Here is a 17,104-nt window from a genome sequence, read left to right as displayed (position 1 = left end):
AGCGCTAGGCTAGGACTTGGGACACTTGGTTAGTTACACAGAAGGCACGTGATACAGCAGAAAGACACTGGACTGGTTGAAAAAACCACCTGAGTCTGTCTCGATCCTGCCCTGGCCATTCCATGAGATGACCCTGGGCCAGCCACCTAATTCTTCATGACTCTGATTTGTTATCTGTAAAATCAGGGAAGTGGAAAGGGTGATGGCTGAGGGTCTTCTCAGCAGTCTCTGATTCTAAGTCCGGTGGGAATTAGGTGTCTGGGCCCCCAAGGTGCATAGTTTTAATAGCTTATTTTGGTCTGCCCATCAGTCTGACACACTAGATACCATTGAAGGCAGACAGGCCTATCCCAGTGTGCTCATGGGGGTTCCCTCTTGTGTGGTTTATTAATGTGTTCGGAAAACGGGGTAACTTATTGAATAGAGATGCATGCAGTGTTTCTCAGTGGGAGTCAGGTCGGGAATTGTTTTAAGTAGATGTTAGATGGGGTGCTTATTTCGTTCCATGTAAATGCGTATAGCCAATAAAAGTTCATAGATCGATGTACTTTAAACTTTTTGTCAGCTAAGTTCCAAGGAACCATGTACCACTGATACCTGCTTCTTGCTCTTTTCTGGCATCAGGGTGACTCCAAATCTTTTAGCAGCACATTCGCAGGAAGCAGGCTATCACTATCTATAGTGCCAGAGCTTTTAGAGCTAACAATCAGTCCCCACACTTTGAGCTTTCTGACCATTGTGAATGGTTCAGTAACTCCTGCTCATGCTCCCTGGGAAGGCATGTAGTAATGGCTTTCTCTTCTCCATCCACAGGCTTTGTGGACATGTGTGTGCAGCATATCCCTTCTCCAAAGGTGGGCGCCAAGCCCAAGATTGAGCACACCTACACTGGCGGTGTGGACTCCGACCTCGGCGAGGCTATGAGTGACTGTGACCCTGATGTAAGGGCACGTGGCTCCCCAGTTCTCTGGGTTTTTTTCCCCCTTCCTGTGTGGGGATACTGATTTCTGGTCACAGGAGTAATGCCCACTTTCCCACCCTTGCCTCCCCATCCCCATGAGCACAGTCAGGCCTGAATGCAAAGCCTGATGTTGCCACCGCTAATGCTATGACCTTGGGAACATTACTCACATTTCCTGAGCCTCAAGGCCTTGTTCTATAACACGAGCATAATAAAATGTCAGCGGTTGTTATGAGATTTAAATAAGATTAAGGAAGTGTTACGGTTGTGTTCAGCATGTTGCCTGGCAGATAACTAAAGATTCAACAAATGGTAGCTAATCTTGTCAGTCCTGGCTTTTAAAAACATCTTTCCCAGCCATTTCTTAGGCCGTCTAGTTTCTTATCATAAATACACAGCCAGTTGAGAATTGAGTTACATCTTAAGAGGAAATTTGGGACAGTAAGTAATCTTGCCTATAGTGCTGGTCTGCCATCTTAAATTTGTGTCTCTTCCTCAATGCCCTTATCCTCCTAAAAAAAAAAAAGAGGAGAATATTTTTGCTCTGCCATGTCTCCTATTCATCCTCCTTAGAGGGATGGGGTAGAACATAGTTTGGAGATGAGACTGCCTCATCTTTCTCTAGCTCCTCATAGAGCTCATGTCCTTGCTGTCAAGGAAGATGGCGGGGAGTAGTACTTCCCTGGAGTGTAGATGTGGTTGAAGCTGCACCCTGTCCCCTCTTCCAGGGCCCCCTGATGTGCCACACTACTAAGATGTACAGCACAGATGATGGAGTCCAGTTTCACGCCTTTGGCCGGGTGCTGAGTGGCACCATTCATGCTGGGCAGCCTGTGAAGGTACTGGGGGAGAACTACACCCTGGAGGATGAGGAAGACTCCCAGATATGCACCGTGGGCCGCCTTTGGATCTCTGTGGCCAGGTACTGCCAACCAGACCCCCAGGGGTATGCCTTGATGTCTATCCAGGGGCTGCCCCCAAGGAGCTAGAAGGAGTGATCCTCCTTGGAAGTAGTTGCAAGGCTCTGTGCAAGAGGGGATAAAGTGGCTCTCCCTCCGCAGGGCTATTGACTTCTAGTTCTTCCTATCCCAGGTTTGTTGGGGCCAAAGGCAGCTACTGTTGGAATAGTGCCAGAAGCTTTGCCTTTGCACTTTGGGTGGCTCGTGTGAACTTTTTTTTTTTAGCCCTATTTGTTTGTTTGTTTGTTTTGAGACAGGGTCTCACTCTATCTCCTAGGCCAGAGTGCAGTGGCACAGTCTCAGTTCACTGCAACCCCCACCTCCTGGGCTCAAGCAGTCCTTCCACCTCAGCCTCCCGAATAGCTGGAACTATAAGCACACACCACTATGTCTGGCTAATTTTTAAGTTTTTTGTAGAGACAATGTCTCACTATATTGCCCAGGCTGGTCTCCAACTCCTGGGCTCAAGTGATCCTCCCACCTCAGCCTCTGAAGTGTTGGATTACAGGTGCAAGCCACCACACGCCATCTTAAAGCCCTTTTGAAGACATGAAGCTTGTATTAACTTTTGTAGGAGGATTTCCATTGTTACTCATCTTAATCCTCTTTTCATTTTCCTCTCCTGTGTTCCTTAAGTCATAATCTTTGTGTTTCTTCCCAAAAGAAATTGTTCCCCAACTCCACTGTCTACTCTTTGACCAAGAGAGAAGGCTTCACTGGATCCCTTGTAGCATCCCAATCTGCAGAGTCAAACTTAGCTTGGGCCTCTGGACTACTTGTCAGTTTATGAGTTTGGTTTCCCAGTTGACAAGTTAAACCAAGGCATTTGTGTTCCCTAAGGTGGCTACTCTGCCTCAGTGGTGGCCCCTTTTGTCAAATCCACCCTAAATGCCAAAAGGCGGAATATTGAAGAGCTGGGAAAGTGGAAGTTTTCTGTGATGCTTTTTTTTTTTTTTGTGATGGAGTCTCACTCTCTGTCTCCCAACCTGGAGTGCAGTGCCTGTGATCTCGGCTTACTGCAAGCTCCACCTGCTGGGTTCACGCCATTCTGCTGCCTCAGCTTCCCAAGTAGCTGGGACTACAGGCACCCACCACCATGCCCAGCTAATTTTTTTGTATTTTTAGTAGAGACGGGTTTCACCGTATTAGCCAGGATGGTCTCGATCTCCTGACCTCGTGATCCACCCACCTTGGCCTCCCAAAGTGCTGGGATTATAGGCGTGAGCCACCACTCCCAGCCTTTTTTTTTTTTTTCTATCTTTCTGTCACCCCAGGCTGGAGTGCAATGGCATGATCGTGGCTTACTGCAACCTCTGCCTCCCGGGTTCAAGCAATTCTCCTGCCTCAGCCTCCCAAGTAGCCAGGGTTATAGGCGTGCACCACCACGTCCGGCTAATTTTTTGTATTTTTAATAGAGATAGGTTTCACCATGTTGGCCAGGCTGGTCTCAAACTCCTGACCTCAGGTGATCCAGCCACCCACCTCAGCCTCCCAAAGCACTGGGATTATAGGTGTGAGCCGCCATGCCCGGCCTTCTTTGATGCTTTTGCTAGCCCCTTACAGTCGACACCTTGAGCAGCTTTTTACAATGAGCCTGCAATTGGAATAAGATTTTCCTGTTATGTCCTCACAGAAATACCTTGTACTTTTCTTTCATAATGCCCATCAGTTTGTAACCACATACATGTATGGATAATGATTCTTTACCGTATCTCTCCCCTGCTAGAATGTATCTGTTTTGCTCAACCCTGCTCTTGGCATGCAGCAAGTACTCAGTAAATTTTTGTGGAGTAGGCCAGATGTGGTGGCTCACACCTGTAATCCTAGCACTTTGGAGGCTGAGGGAGGAGGATCACTTGAGCTCAGGAGTTCAAGACCAGCCTAGACAACATGAAAAAACCCCGTCTCTACAAAAAATACAAAAATTAGTTGGGCATGGTAGTGCATGCCTGTAGTCCCAGCTACTTGGGGGGCTGACGCAGAAGGATCACTGGAACCTTGGAAGTTCGAGGCTGCAGTGAGCCAAGATTGTGCCACTGCACTCCAGCCTGGTAACAAAGTGAGATCCTGTCTCCAAAAAAAAGAAAAAAAAATTAGGGAATGAATGCTCTGCCTAAGTTTCACTGCTGCTTATTGTACATTGCTTCAGGTACCACATCGAGGTGAACCGTGTTCCTGCTGGCAACTGGGTTCTGATTGAAGGTGTTGATCAACCAATTGTGAAGACAGCAACCATAACCGAACCCCGAGGCAATGAGGAGGTAGAGTTTCTGAAGAGACCAACTGGGTTGGCTTAAGCTAGATGGTCCCAGGGACACACGTGAGCACAAACAGGGGACTAATCCAGAGTCATTGCCATGTCCTGGTTTCAGGCTTAGCCTTCTAGATATGACCCTGCTGGATTCTCCCTGTACTCAGTTGAGATGCGAGGAATTAGGACGGGTGCCTTTTATTCTTTTCCTCCTCTCTTTGTTCTGCCAGAATACCTGGGAAGAAATGGCCCTTCAGGTTACCCCCACTCAGCACCAGGCTCCTGGTTGGGGAATACATAGTCTGATCCTAAGCAAGTCCTCTTCTCTTCTCATACCTCTGCACTTTCTGTGCCTGCTCATGCCAGTTGCCCTCAATCCTTTGTGCTTTGGATCTCAGGCTCAGATTTTCCGGCCCTTGAAGTTCAATACCACATCTGTTATCAAGATTGCTGTGGAGCCAGTCAACCCCTCAGAGCTGCCCAAGATGCTTGATGGCCTGCGTAAGGTCAACAAGAGCTATCCATCCCTCACCACCAAGGTATGCCCATGGCCTGCAGCAGCCGCCAAACCCCACTATCCCCAGCTGAATGGGCAGAGCTGCACACCGCCTCACATCCGTCAGGTGTTCGTGATCTGCTGCTTCCAGGAACCTGTGTCAGGAGCAAGCCCAGCCTATGGCTGTCATGTGAAGGCAGGACAAGACGTGTGTGTGTGTGTGTGTGTGTGTGTGTAAACAAGACGTGTGCGTGTGTGTATAAAGACGTGTGTGTGTATAAACAAGATATGTGTGTGTGTGTGTGTAAACAAGACGTGTGTGTGTGTGTATCAACAAGACCTGTGTGTGTGTGTGTGTGTTAAAACGACCTGTGCAGGAGGGGGCAGTGGTGGGGGGTACAGGACAAGGTTGTGTGTGTGTGTGTGTGTGTGTGTGTGTGTTAAAACAAGACCTGTGTAGGAGGGGGCAGTGGTGGGGGGTACAGGACAAGGTTGTGTGTGTGTGTGTGTGTGTGTGTGAGAGTGTGTATTTGTGTTCCCCAGATGTCTTTATGTAGAAAAAATACATTTCTTAATGAGTATACTTTGAATTGATTTTCTCGAGAAGAGAAGGAAAAGTGAGTTGTTACTCTGATCCTTGTACACTATGAGCCTGCCAGTGTACCTTTCCAGGTAGCAGGCCAGGAGGGCTAAAGGGCTAGCTTATGTCCATGGATATAGGGTAGAGTTTGACCTAAATCATTAAGATGGGAATTAAATCATTGACTTCACACCTAGTAGCACCATGCTGAGTGGTCCTTGTGTCTTGAGGACCTGCTCATAGGCAGATGCTCCTCACTGAACCTTCTTGAAGAGGCTGGAACAGATGCTAAGTAGTAGCTGTTTCTGATAGGCACCTTCTTGTCTGCTCTGGCCTTGATTTTGTTTGTATGTGCTTTTGCTGGCATAAGAGAATCCAGGCTGTGACTGCCTGTTGTGTTTCAGGTGGAGGAGTCTGGCGAGCATGTGATCCTGGGCACCGGGGAGCTCTACCTGGACTGTGTGATGCATGATTTGCGGAAGATGTACTCAGAGATAGACATCAAGGTAGAGCAGTATCTGGCCGGGAGCTGGGTTCATGGTCCAGAGTTTCACAAGTGACTAAATCCTTGAATTCCTGGGAAGCTCCAAGGGAAGAGGAGTACATGTGTTTGTGAAAACCGTGATCTGTTGCTCCTTATATGGGAAGGTTTTTGAGAACTGGTTTGCCCCCTTCTGCTGTGTCATACATTTAAAATCAAGGCTCAGCCGTGCTTGGTGGCTCACTCCCAGCATTTTGGGAGGCCGAGGTGGGAGGATTGCTTGTAGCCAGGAATTCAAGACCAACCTGAGCAACAAAGTGAGACACTGTCTCTACAAAAAATAAAATAAAAAAATTAGCCAGGCCGTGCATGGTGGTCCATGCCTGTAATCGCAGCACTTTGGGAGACTGAGGTGAGAGGATTGCTTGAGCCCAGTTTGAGACCAATCTGGGCGACATAGTGAAACCTCGTCTCTACATACTGGCCCAGTGCAGTGGCTTGTACCTGTAGTCCAGCTACTGGGGGGCTTAGGTGGGAGGATCACCTGAGCCTAGAAGGTCAAGGCTGCAATGAACTGTGATTGTGCCATTGCTCTCCAACCTGATCCTAGGAGGTCATGGCTGCAAAGAGCAATGATTGTGCCATTGCTCTCCTTTTTGAGATGGAGTCATACCCTGTCTCAAAAAACTAAAAAATAAAAATTAGTCAGATGTGGTGGCTTGCACCTCTAGTCCCAGCTACTCCAGAGGCTGAAGCAGGCGGATTGCTTGAGCCCAGCAGTTCGAGGCTGCAGTGTGACCTATGATCATGCCACCACACTCTAGCATGGGTGACAGAGCAAGACCCTGTCTCAAAAAATAAATGCATTGAAAAATAATAAAACAGGCCGAGCATGGTGGCTCACGCCTGTAACCCCAACACTTTGAAAGGCCAAGGCAGTCGGATTGCTTGAGGTCAGGAGTTCAAGACCAGCCTGACCAACATGGTGAAACTCTGTCTCTACTAAAAATATAAAAATTAGCCAGACATGGTGGCAGGCACCTGTAATCCCAGCTACTCAGGAGGCTGAGACGGGATAATTGTTTGAAACCGGGTGGCAGAGGTTGCAGTGAGCCAAGATCGCACCATTGCACTCCAGCCTGGACGATAGGGCGAGACTCTGTCTCAAAAAAAAAAAAAAAGGGAGAAAGAAAATAAAGGCTCCCAAGCCAAAGTTATTCTTGGTCCTTTGTTAGGGAAATAATTGCACAATTAAACAATTAACCCATGGGTGGTGATTAGGTCTCAGAGTGGGTGGTTTCAAGGAGAGAGTGGGGACTGTCTCTCCCAGATTCTTCGTCAAGCCTTGATGTAGCCCCTCAAACCATGTGTTCTTGGCCTCCTCGTGCTAGTTGAGACGTATTTTCTCCAAGACCCTGTGGAGACCCTCAGTACCCCTCTTAGACTCCTCTTACTGATGTATCTAGGAAGGAGGAAGGATTGGTGTCATAGAAAACACTGGGTTTCCTGGGCAGCAGACCATGTTGGGGCTTCAGGGCAGAGCTTCACTCAGATGCTGTGGGTTGAGAATGGCACGGGTGCACGCCAGTGGGTCTCTAGCACCAGCTCTGTCAGACCCATGGGGGTTGTTCAGTGAATGGCGGTGGACGGCCGAACGGATGCTGAGAGCTACCTTTGAAGACTAGAATTAAGGCCCTAGTTTGATACCCCATTTACTCTTGGCTCAGGAATCTAATTTCTTTACTATAGTAAGTTTTCTCGGGCTTTTTGGTGATGGTTTGAACGCTCTTTTAACCTGCTGTTGTACTTGTCACTTGTGCTGATTAAGGCAGTTGGGGTTTTCACAGAGGTAGTGTCAAGGGAGCTTCTGAATTCCTTAGGTAAATGGTTGCCCTTCCAACAAAAGTAGACCTCACTTCAGTAACTTATTTTCTGTTTCCCAGGTAGCTGACCCAGTTGTCACGTTTTGTGAGACGGTGGTGGAAACATCCTCCCTCAAGTGCTTTGCTGAAACGCCTAATAAGAAGTAAGCTTGGAGCACAGTGTCCCCAGGACTGCAGCCTCCTGGACACTCTCTCTCCTTTATCTTCCACCTCCACCCCTACCTCGAGCACTATGCACATAGAGACCTCTACAGCTCGGAATGGGGGGTGCTTACAATACTTGAGTTTCACTCCAGCCCTCTCAGCCCTTCTGCCTTTGAACACAATGACATGGGATTATTCGCCTTGGGTATTCCCAAGAGGAGTTTCATAACTGCCACTTTGTCTCTATAAAATGACTATCTTAAAAGTTTACTCCAAACCTTACTCACTTTTTGTTTTTTTGGTTTTTTTGACACAGGCTGGAGTGTAGCCTCAACTGGCTGGGCTTAAGCAATCCTCCCAAGCAGCTAGGACTATGGGCACACACCAAGCCATCTGTTAATTTTTTTATTTTTTGTTGTCCAGACTGGTCTTGGACTCTTGGGCTCAAGTGTTCCTCCCACCTTGGCCTCCCAAAGTGTTGGGATTACAGATGTGAGCCACCATGCCCAGCTTAAGACAGTCTCGCTCTGTCGCCCAGGCTGGAGTATGTGGCATGATCTCGCCTCACTGTAGCCCCTGCCTCCCAGGTTGAAGCAATTCTTGTGCCTCAGCTTCCCCAGTAGCAGGGATTACAGGCACGCACCACCACACCTGGCTAATTTTTTGTATTTTTAGTAGAGATGGGGTTTTGCCATGTTGCCCAGGCTGGTCTCGAACCCCTGACCTTAGGCAGTCCGCCCACCTCGGCCTCCCAAAGTGCTAGGATTACAGGCATGAGCCACCACGCCCAGCTTAAACCTTACTTTTATAAAGACCAGTAGATTGAAATGGAAGAAAGATGAGCCCTTTGCCCTTTTTGCTCTACCTTGCCCCGACACTGTGGCTTTTTTTTTTTTTTTTTCCCCTCAAGACAGGGTCTCACTTCGTCACCCAGGCTGGAGTACAGTGGTACCACCATGGGTCACTGCAGCCTCAACCTCCCGAACTCAAGCGATCCTCCTACTTTAGTTAGCCTCCCAAGTAGCTGGGACTACAGGTGTGCTAACCACACCTGGTTTTTTTTTTTTTTCTTTTTCTTTTGAGACAGAGTCTCACTCTGTAGCCCAGGCTGGAGTGCAGCGGCTCGATCTTGGCTCACTGGAACCTCTGCCTCCCGGGTCCAATCAATTCCCCTGCCTCAGCGTCCCGAGTAGCTAGGACTACAGGGAGTGAGTGCCACCACACCCAGCTAATTTTTGTATTTTTAGTAGAGATGGGGTTTCACTGTGTTGGCCAGGCTGGTCTCGAACTCCTGATCTCATGATCTGCCTGCCTCAGCCTCCCAAAGTGTTGGGATTACAGGTGTGAGCCATTGCGCCTGGCTGGCTAATTTTTTATAGAGATAGGGTCTCTTGCTTTGTTGCCCAGGCTCTGTTTGTTTGTTTGTCTGGGTTTTTTTTTTTTTTTGTTCTGTTTTGTTTTTGAGACAGAGTCTTGCACGGTTGCCAGGCTGGAGTGCAGTGGCTCACTGCAACCTCCGCCTTCCGGGTTCAAGTGATTCCCCTGCCTCAACCTGAGTAGTTGTGATTACAGGCATGCGCCAGTACACGCCACCATGCCCGGCTAATTTTTTGTATTTTAGTAGAGACAGGTTTTCAGCATGTTGGCCAGGATAGGCTCGGTCTTCTGACCTCGTGATCCGCCCACCTCGGCCTCCCAAAATGCCAGGATTACAGGGGTGAGCCACCACGCCCAGCTGTTTGTTTTTAAGAGGCAGTATGTTGCTGTATCCCCCAGATTGGAGTGCAGTGGTGTGAGCCATAGCTCACTGCAGCCTCAAATTCCTGGGTTTAAGTGATCCTTCTGCCTTGGCCTCTCAAAGTGCTGGCATTACAGGTCTGAACCACCACGCTTGGCCCCTGTGGCTTTCACTGATGTCACTTCCTCAGCTGTCCATCTTGTTACCCTTTTCTTAGGAATGCCTCTTCTGCTGTTCTGTTAGCCGTCCTTACCACCCATTTCCATTCTGACCAGGAACAAGATCACCATGATTGCTGAGCCTCTTGAGAAGGGCCTGGCAGAGGACATAGAGAATGAGGTGGTCCAGATTACGTGGAACAGGTGAGAACAGGGCTCTGACGCCAGGGTTGAAAGGAGGCAGGGATGCCACAGTTTAACTGCCAGGTCTCTATGAGCACACATCTTTCTGGGAAGCATTTATGTCTTTGCCTTTGCTCTTGTTCTGGGCACAGTGGGTAGGATGAAGTGACTGTCTTCCAGGAAGGGAGGGTCTGTCGCTCCAGGACCAGCAATCACAGAGCTGGCTGACAGCTCCATTGTCTCCTCCTTTCCCCAGGAAGAAGCTGGGAGAGTTCTTCCAGACCAAGTACGATTGGGATCTGCTGGCTGCCCGTTCCATCTGGGCTTTTGGCCCTGATGCGACCGGCCCCAACATTCTGGTGGATGATACTCTGCCCTCCGAGGTACAGCAGAACTGATGGGAACTGGGTGGCGGTCTCTTACCTCTGGAGTGGAAGAAACTACAAAGTGTTCTTTTCCCAAAAGTATCCTGTGTCCTCTGGTGAAGGACAGTATCTCCTTACAGGCACATCTGTCTTCTCCCTCTAAACGCTTCAGCTGTTGCCAGGGCAACTGCTAAGGAGACCTCATGTTTCTCTGTAGGTGGACAAGGCTCTTCTTGGTTCAGTGAAGGACAGCATCGTTCAAGGTTTCCAGTGGGGAACCAGGGAGGGCCCCCTCTGTGATGAATGTAAGTCCACCAGCACTCCCCCACCCCAGTCCTCGAGGGTCCTTGCAGCCAGGCATATGAGTGGGATGGGCTCACCATCTTTAGGACTCAGCAGGAGAAGCAGCTTGGGGTACACAGGACCATCCCAAGTCCTGGGCCAGCTTCTTCCATTTTCCTTCCTTATCCTGGTGGTGTAGCCTGGAAATTTAAGTCATTTCTAAACTGTCATTTGCTCCTCATTTCTGAGAAGGGTTTGGCATTGGACGTATTTGAGAAGAGATATCAAGAGGATGATGAGATTGGAGTGGTTTATAGACCCTGATTGGGCTTCATGGACCAAATGTACAATTCTGGAATTTATTCTACATCCACAAAAATGTAAATATGTGCAGAAGAAGGAAATAAACTTCTAGGAAAGCTCTAAGTCTGAGCATGGCCTGAAGCAAACACTAAGAACATGTGCTTAACTTCTGACCTCTGCTATGGGCCTTGCTTATTCAGTTAGAACGCCCACCTCCCATGTGATTTCTGTACCATGTCTTTCATGACTGCAAGACAGCTGCAGTGTTGCAGGAGACTGCTACTCCGCCGTGGCCCCATGACAGGCCCAGAACCTCTCCCCAGTCACTCCCTCCACCTCCTTTACAGTGATTCGGAATGTCAAGTTTAAGATCCTGGATGCAGTGGTTGCCCAGGAGCCCCTGCACCGGGGCGGGGGCCAGATCATCCCCACAGCCAGGAGAGTCGTTTACTCTGCCTTCCTCATGGTAAGAGAATGGGGCGGTAGGGGACCATCTGCTTCACTGGACAGGGGACTAAGTGAAGGAGCAAGTGGGACTATATAGACCCCCAGCCTTCCCCAAGCTGAGGGGCCTTTCTTCTTGCTCTGCTGCAGGCTACTCCTCGTCTGATGGAGCCTTACTACTTTGTAGAGGTCCAGGCCCCTGCAGATTGCGTCTCTGCAGTTTATACCGTCCTGGCCAGGCGCAGGTGAGCAGCCCCAGGCATATTAGGGAGAGTGCTGAGAGCAAGAGCATAACAAGAGTCACCTCGGCTCCTGCAGGGAGGAGAGGTTGGCCTCCTCTACCCTCCTCACTCTGGAAACTCCGTGAGCTGATTTTCCAGAAAGAAGTAGGAACGGAGGGAGGCAAGCCCCAGCTTTTCTGCATATTAAAATTTGACATTTCTCCATCCTGGCTAACACAGTGAAACCCCGTCTCTAATAAAAATACAAAAAATTAGCTGGGCTTGGTGGCGGGTGCCTATAGTCGCAGCTACTTGGGAGGCTGAGTCAGGAGAATGGCGTGAACCCGGGAGGCGGAGCTTGCCGTGAGCTGAGATGGCGCCACTGCACTCCAGCCTGGGCAACAGAGCTAGGCTCCATCTCCAAAAAAAAAAATTGACAGTTCTTTTGGGATCCTCTCCTCACAGAGCTGTTGGAGGCAGTGCTGAGGCAAGTCAGTGATGGGAATGTCTTTGGGCCTTTGTCCCTTCACCATCCCACTCCTGTCCTCTGCCCAGAGGTTGCTGCCACTTTGACTTCCACAGGGAATTATACTGAGAGCCCTGAGCCTTTTCTGCTTTTTGTAGAACATTCTTGGTTACTCTTTCTTTGATGGTAACTCTGGGCTGGAATGCATTTGGGGACAGCAAATGCTGGATTGCTTCTTGGCTTTTGGCCTGTGTGTGACTAGAGGCTCAGCCTTTGTTTTTCTGTCTCAGGGGGCACGTGACTCAGGATGCACCCATCCCAGGCTCCCCTCTGTACACCATCAAAGCTTTTATCCCAGCCATCGACTCTTTTGGCTTTGAGACTGATCTCCGGACTCACACCCAGGGACAAGCCTTTTCTCTGTCTGTCTTCCACCACTGGCAGGTGAGAAAGCAATGCAGGCTGGTGGACTTGGCTTCCCACCTCTGCAAGCCTCATCCCCTTCTGTCCTGATCCCTCTCCAAGCCCTAAGTGAGGTGTACAGCATCCTGGAGAAGAGTCCTCCTCTGGGGAGCATATATTCAGGGCAACTTGAATCTGTGTCTCTCAGTTTAAAAAAAAAAAAAAATAGAAATAATAGGGCCGGCTATGGTGGTTCACACCTGTAATCCCAGCACTTTGGGAGGCCGAGGCAGGCAGGTCACCTGAGGTCAGGAGTTCGAGACCAGCTTGACCAACATGCAGAAACCCCATCTGTACTAAAAATACAAAATTAGCTAGGCATGGTGGTGCATGCCTGTAATCCCAGCTACTTGGGAGGCTGAGGCAGGAGAATCACTTGAACCCGGGAGGCAGAGGTTGCATTGAGCCGAGATCATGCCATTGTACTCCAGCCTGGGAGACAAGAGCGAAACTCCATCTCAAAAAAATAATAATAAGTAATAAATTTAAGAATAAAATAAATAAGAAGAGTCCTGCTTCTGGGCCTGAATCTTCTGAGAATTCTGCCTGGGCCATCTGAAATTCCTTTGCCTTTTAGATTGTGCCTGGTGATCCTCTGGACAAGAGCATTGTCATCCGCCCCTTGGAGCCACAGCCAGCTCCTCACCTGGCCCGGGAATTCATGATCAAAACCCGTCGTAGGAAGGTATGTCTCCCTTGGGCCTGTTGCCATCCCTCAACGCCCCAGGACTCTCAGAAGCAGGATCTCTCTCTTTCTTTTGGCCCCTTTTCCTAAGGGACACTTTTCCAATGTAGAGATATGATCTGTATACTCCTTAGGCAACCAAACCTGGGCCCCAGTCTCGTTGGGAAAGGAGAGCCTTATCCTCCCATGTGATAGTACCCTAAAGGCAGGGCTCCTGAAACACCACCACCTACATTCCAGCCACCACTAGCCTCCCCACTGAGCACAGGTCTTGGATAGTCTCCTTGCTCAGTCTGCAACCACCTCGGGCTTTCTTGTATTTGCCCCATTCCCTGCAGGGCCTCAGTGAAGATGTGAGCATCAGCAAATTCTTCGATGATCCTATGTTGCTGGAACTTGCCAAACAGGATGTTGTGCTCAATTACCCCATGTGAGTGCATGGACTCCTGAGAGCTCCTGCTCCCTACAGTGGGCTGCAACTCCTGTACTTGAAGCTGAGACCTCGTATGACGTGGCCTTCGTGTTGTCAGAGGGTGTCTGGAAGCTGCTGTTGCCATCTTGAACAACTCACCAACCTCCAACCCAGAGCCCCAGTGAGAGAGGAGCATTTGGCCTCCTACTTCCTTCTGTGGCCTCTGCCGGGCTCCATTCCCAAGGAAAAGAGAGGAGCTTGGGCTCACAGAAAGAGAAGGGGATGAAACCCCAAGGGGCCCTATCTTTGGGATTTACATGGAATTTTATTTTCTACAAGTTTGACCTTAGCCACGGTTTGCAAGTGAACAGAACATTCTGACCTCTGTCTTGCTCTGCTCCTTTCATCCTCGTCTCCCCTGCCCGGTCTGGTGCTTACATTCTGAATATATGTCATCTCCCAAGAGGCTTCACTGCCTCTGCTTCCAGCTGCAGCCTCCTTCCTGCCTGGGTCCCCAGGGAAGCCGCCTGCCTTTTAATTCAGTGTTCCCATGAGCGCCAAGGCCCCATGATTGCCCCCTTGCTCCCACTCCATGCTGCTTCTGGGTGGGACCTAAGATGGCTTGGGAGCTGTTGGGTTCCTGGGATCAGAGGTCTACCCCACCACCTCTTCAGGAAACTGCTGCCTCCCCGAAGAATCTCCCTTGCCCTGGAGTAGGGGGCCAGAGCACTTTGATTGCCAGCCATTTACAAGTCCTCTCCCCAGCTACCACCAGTCCTTTACTCTGTTCTCCCCCAGTGAAAAAGAGTCTGTTGATTTTCCTCAAAACTGCTTTATTAGAAATATACCAGGGATTGATTTAGGGGAGTTGGACAGCCCCGGCTCCTATAGGAGTCCTACTTCTCTCCAGCATCCTGTGCCATCCTCTTGACATAATCGCTGTACATTGTGTACACAGCACCTGTGTGAGAGAAAAGAAATAATGCCCCTTGGCATCAAACCCTTCACCCATCCTTTGGCTCTCTCAGGCATGCCAGGGGTTCACCTCCAGCTGTTCCCTTGAGAGTCCAGCTTCCTGCTTATCTTTCTGCCCCAGGTCCCAACAGCTGCTTCAAGCATCTGACCACACAACCTGGGGAAACCACCTATCTGACAGTTCACAAAACACTTTCACATGTATTGTGTATCTGAGAAACCTCACAGCAGCCTGCAAGGCAGGCAAGCCAGGGGTGGTTATTGTCATGTTACACATCAGGAAACTGAGGCTCAGTGAGAAAGATTTGTCCACTGTCACACAGTTAGCAAGTGGCTGTCTGCTTTTTAATCTCAAGAGGAAGAGAAATTCAACATATCTTCTGTTGCATGATTTTTCTCACCCCTAGGGCAAACTGTCATGAGACATTGTCCCCACAGGCCTGGGGCAGGAGCCTAAACAGGGAAGATGGCTCAGTATAGGGGCTTCACCAAGCATGTGATGTGGAGCCCAGAACAGGAACTTAAAGTCACAGTCTTTTTTTTTTTTTGAGACGGAGTCTCACTCTGTCACCTGGGCTGGAGTGCAGTGGCGGATCTCAGCCCACTGCAGCTTCTGCCTCCCAGGTTCAAGCAATTCTCCTGCCGCAGCCTCCAGAGTAGCTGGGACTGTAGGCACCTGCCACCATGCCCAGCTAATTTTTGTATTTTTAGTAGATACGGGGTTTCACCATGTTGGCCAGGATGGTCTCGTTCTCCAGACCTCATGATCTGCCCGCCTCAGCCTCCCAAAATGTTGAGATTACAGGCATGAACCACCGCGCCCAGCCAAGCACAGTCCTTTTAATTGTTGGGACTTAAAGACCTACAAACTCTGCATAATCGGTTTAGCCCTCATTCTCCTGCGACCCCACAAAGCTACTCACCTAGCATGATTGCACCCACTGCACAGGCCTGTGCTGCCACTCGGGTGTGAATCAGGTGTATGGACATCTTGGTGGAACCACGAGACCTCAGCCGGTAAGTCCTGTATGCTGCTACCACCAAGCAGCCTCCTAAGCCTGTGGGCAGAGAACACAGCCCCTGGGCCACAGCCACAATGCACAGCACTCCCCTGATGAGAGATACCTTACCAGGCAGGCTGGGCACCTGGATAAACAGCTGGTTTTATGCAGCATCTGTTGGCGGGGGGGGTGGGCATTGCGGGGGACCTAGGGGGATCATTAGAATATTGAGTTGTTGCCGGGGCACAGTGGCTCATGCCTGTAATCCCAGCACTTTTGGGAGACCGAGGCAGGTGGATCACCTGAAGTTGGGAGTTTGAGACCAGCCTGACCAACATGGAGAAACCCCATCTCTACTAAAAATACAAAATTAGCCGGGCGTGGTGGTGCATGCCTGTAATCCCAACTACTCAGGAGGCTGATGCAGGAGAATCACTTGAACCCAGGAGGCAGGGGTTGTGGTGAGCCAAGATTGTGCCATTGCACTCCAGCCTGGGCGAGTGAAACTCCCATCTCAAAAAATATATATAGGGAGAGAGAGAGTTGTTGCCCTTCAATGGCATTTTCAAAGTGGCTGCCTCCCTCCAGTGACACCCCTCCTCCGTATACAAATAGCTGATCACCACCAGTGATGCCCCTCCCCCAAATACAAATAGCTGATCACCAGGACACAGCCCCTCCCCACCAATTTGCTCCGCCCTGGGCCCTTCTCCAGCCACACTGCTGGCTCCCACCTCCTGGTACAGCTGTTTTCCTACTCTACCAGGGCCATCAGGAAGGAAGCCCTGGGGGACCCCAAGGTGTTCCTCTGACCCTTCCCACTTTGGTGTTGGTGCTCCAGATTCCTCATATCCCATGTACTCGGTTGGCCGCCACCTCCACCCATCCAGACGTCCTGATTTCATTGTAAGGGTTTGCCCCTTGGCACCTTTGCTGTTGTTTCCCCTGTTCCGTGAGTAGGACCACTCGAGTTTTCTGACCTCTGCTTCATTCTCTTTGGAGGGTACCAGGAGACATGACTGCTCAGAGAAGGCCTCCTACTTGGCACCCCATTCCTTTCTTCACTTACCTATAGGCACCAGCGGAGATTCCCGAGTCTTCCTCAGGAGCTTCTCAGACACACTGTCTTCGTCGTCAGGTGGTACCCACCAGCGTCTGTTAGCAGACATAATCCTGGACCTGGATGTAAGCAGCTGAGACTCCTATGCTGCAGCCCCGTCCTAGAGAGAGGCACTCCACAATCAGAACTCTGATTCCTCAGTCTGGAGAGGAAAGGAAGGTTACCTGCTAAGACCCTCTCTCACCATGCCCCAACACAGCCTCTACTTGAAAAGATGTCCCTCCCAGGTATCCCATCTCAGGTGGCCGGGCCACTAGTGCCATTTCTCCGTCTCCATTTCCTACCATCTGCCTCTTCCCCAGCTCATTCTGTCTTCACTGCTTTCTCAGCTTCCCCTTCCCCCATCTGCATCCCTATGGGTGTGATCCTTGGGCCAAGAAAAACAGCTGGAAAAATCCACAGATGGTGGTGGGAGAAACAGTCCTTGAGTGTTGGGGCCCCCGCTGGCCTTTGGTCTGTGATGGTTTCTCCTGTGGGAGCTACAGAGCAGGATCTGGCCCCAGGGAGCCAGAACCGTCCTAGACCAGATAGTGT

At 50.0% G+C, this 17,104-nt stretch overlaps 2 protein-coding genes across 3 annotated transcripts in view; one reads left to right on the top strand and one right to left on the bottom strand.

The window, feature by feature from the left end:
* The window catches only part of EFTUD2 (elongation factor Tu GTP binding domain containing 2), a 48,487-nt gene extending 34,632 nt beyond the window's left edge, over positions 1-13,855 (top strand). For both annotated transcript variants that reach the window (NM_001133094.1, XM_063717909.1), the window contains 14 exon segments: positions 814-941; positions 1,690-1,883; positions 4,070-4,181; positions 4,570-4,710; positions 5,652-5,753; positions 7,672-7,754; positions 9,769-9,855; positions 10,091-10,217; positions 10,417-10,504; positions 11,132-11,250; positions 11,379-11,473; positions 12,206-12,359; positions 12,955-13,062; positions 13,401-13,855. In NM_001133094.1, coding sequence (NP_001126566.1) covers positions 814-941; positions 1,690-1,883; positions 4,070-4,181; positions 4,570-4,710; positions 5,652-5,753; positions 7,672-7,754; positions 9,769-9,855; positions 10,091-10,217; positions 10,417-10,504; positions 11,132-11,250; positions 11,379-11,473; positions 12,206-12,359; positions 12,955-13,062; positions 13,401-13,496 — 1,634 coding nt within the window. In that variant the 3' untranslated portion in view covers positions 13,497-13,855.
* A 435-nt stretch (positions 13,856-14,290) lies between these two features.
* HIGD1B (HIG1 hypoxia inducible domain family member 1B) lies at positions 14,291-17,072 on the bottom strand. The gene is made up of 3 exons (XM_002827423.5): positions 16,520-17,072; positions 15,373-15,507; positions 14,291-14,435 (listed from the first exon to the last, which is right to left on the bottom strand). The coding sequence occupies exons 1-3, from the start codon at positions 16,617-16,619 to the stop codon at positions 14,371-14,373; spliced, it is 300 nt and encodes a 99-aa protein (XP_002827469.2). The 5' UTR covers positions 16,620-17,072; the 3' UTR covers positions 14,291-14,370.
* Positions 17,073-17,104: the final 32 nt, after the last annotated feature.

Source organism: Pongo abelii, chromosome 19, assembly GCF_028885655.2.
Source record: "Pongo abelii isolate AG06213 chromosome 19, NHGRI_mPonAbe1-v2.0_pri, whole genome shotgun sequence".
Classification (NCBI taxonomy): Eukaryota; Metazoa; Chordata; class Mammalia; order Primates; family Hominidae; genus Pongo; species Pongo abelii.
The sequence above is the reverse complement of the archived record's forward strand: the minus strand, read 5'-3'. Positions and strand labels throughout refer to the sequence as shown.